Source organism: Asparagus officinalis, chromosome 1 (genome assembly GCF_001876935.1).
Source record: "Asparagus officinalis chromosome 1, Aspof.V1, whole genome shotgun sequence".
NCBI lineage: Eukaryota > Viridiplantae > Streptophyta > Magnoliopsida > Asparagales > Asparagaceae > Asparagus > Asparagus officinalis.
The window spans coordinates 55,275,730-55,277,115 of record NC_033794.1 but is presented as its reverse complement, the minus strand read 5'-3'; the positions used below and the strand labels follow the sequence as shown (position 1 = coordinate 55,277,115).

The 1,386-nt window shown below is 43.4% G+C and overlaps 1 protein-coding gene across 1 annotated transcript in view; it reads right to left on the bottom strand.

Annotated features, from left to right (window-relative positions):
• Positions 316 to 1,386, bottom strand: part of LOC109824423 (probable purine permease 4) — a 1,939-nt gene continuing 868 nt past the window's right edge. Inside the window, 1 exon segment of the mRNA XM_020391019.1 lies at positions 316 to 1,386. This exon segment is cut by the window's right edge and continues 12 nt beyond it. Within this exon segment, the coding sequence (XP_020246608.1) occupies positions 453 to 1,386 (934 nt within the window). The 3' untranslated portion in view covers positions 316 to 452.

The following is a 1,386-nucleotide window of genomic DNA, read 5'->3' as shown; positions in this document are numbered from 1 at the left end:
CAACTACCATAATCATTCGAGGCATCCAAACAAATCCAACTGATTTATTTTAGGCCTAAATTTGAGGGCTCCTTTACTACACAATATTTTAGCTAATATTATAGTAATTATCGCGGTTTCCCATACTCAAGTAGCATATTACCACATCTTTTGGATGCAAATATGAAATAGCTTTGACGTTTTGGTGCATGAAGGATTTTGGAAGCGGGCAGGTCTAAAAATGAACCAGATAAACAGAGCTTAAATTTTTTTGGATCGCTAAACCGAGCTTAAAATTGAAAAAGCCCTTTTATTTAAGTACATCAAAACATACAGTTCTTCAATTTTATCATTGTCCATTTCATATCCCACTTCTTCCAAACCCTAAAACACATGACAACCCTACTTTCAAATGTATGCACGCAACAACGACAACAACAACGACGACCACCAACACCAAAACAAGACCTCTATCAAACAACTCTACTATTCTCCAGCCTTTCCATGTCCTTACGTCCTCCATCTCCATTATCAACCACCACCACCACCACCTCCTCCTCCTCCCTCATCCTCCGCCACTCTCCATACAAATAAGAAGCAAACCCCCACAAACACAACCCCAAAGCCACTGCCTTTGTCCCCCCGAACCCGTCCTTAAACACAACCACCCCACCAACTACATTTGCGGCCATCAACGCCGTCATACAAATCCCTCCATTCAACGAAGAAGTGAGAAACACCATCCCTGCTGTCCCCATAAAACACATCTGCCATCCTACTATCGTCGCCACCATCACCACCCAATAAGTCTTCACTCCTAGATCAAACTCCACTCTCTCTTTAAACCCCCCATCCACTGCCATTCCTGATACAGCGAATACAGTCGCCGTCACCTCCATCAAAAACTGCATTTCAAGAACTGTGTTGTAGTTCTTGATTCCTCTGTAGATTAGTTCCATTATTGGGAGGTAGATGGCAAACATTCCGGCCGCAGCAAGAGTTGCAAGAAACCCTAGGAAGAATTGGGCTTTTGTGACATTGTTGGGCCTATCAGTGCTTGAACCAAGAGCAAGGATTATGGAACTGACGGTAAGGAGAACGACACAATTGAGGTTGCTGAATTTGATCTTTTGATTGACTAAAAGAAATGAAAGAAAGAGATTGAATGCTAATTGGGAGGACAATAATAGAGAGGATGTGGAGACTGGTAGATAGGAGACTCCCCAAGAAATGAAGAAATTGTTAATGCCTAAAAAGATCCCCATTAGAATAGAGTAAGAAAGGAGGCGGAGGTTACTGGTTGAAAAAGGGCGATGGCGATTGTCAGAGAAGAGGGAGGAGAGAGAGATGGGGATAAGGAGGAGAGGGAAGCCAGCAGATTGGACGAAGGTCGAGACCCACCGGCTC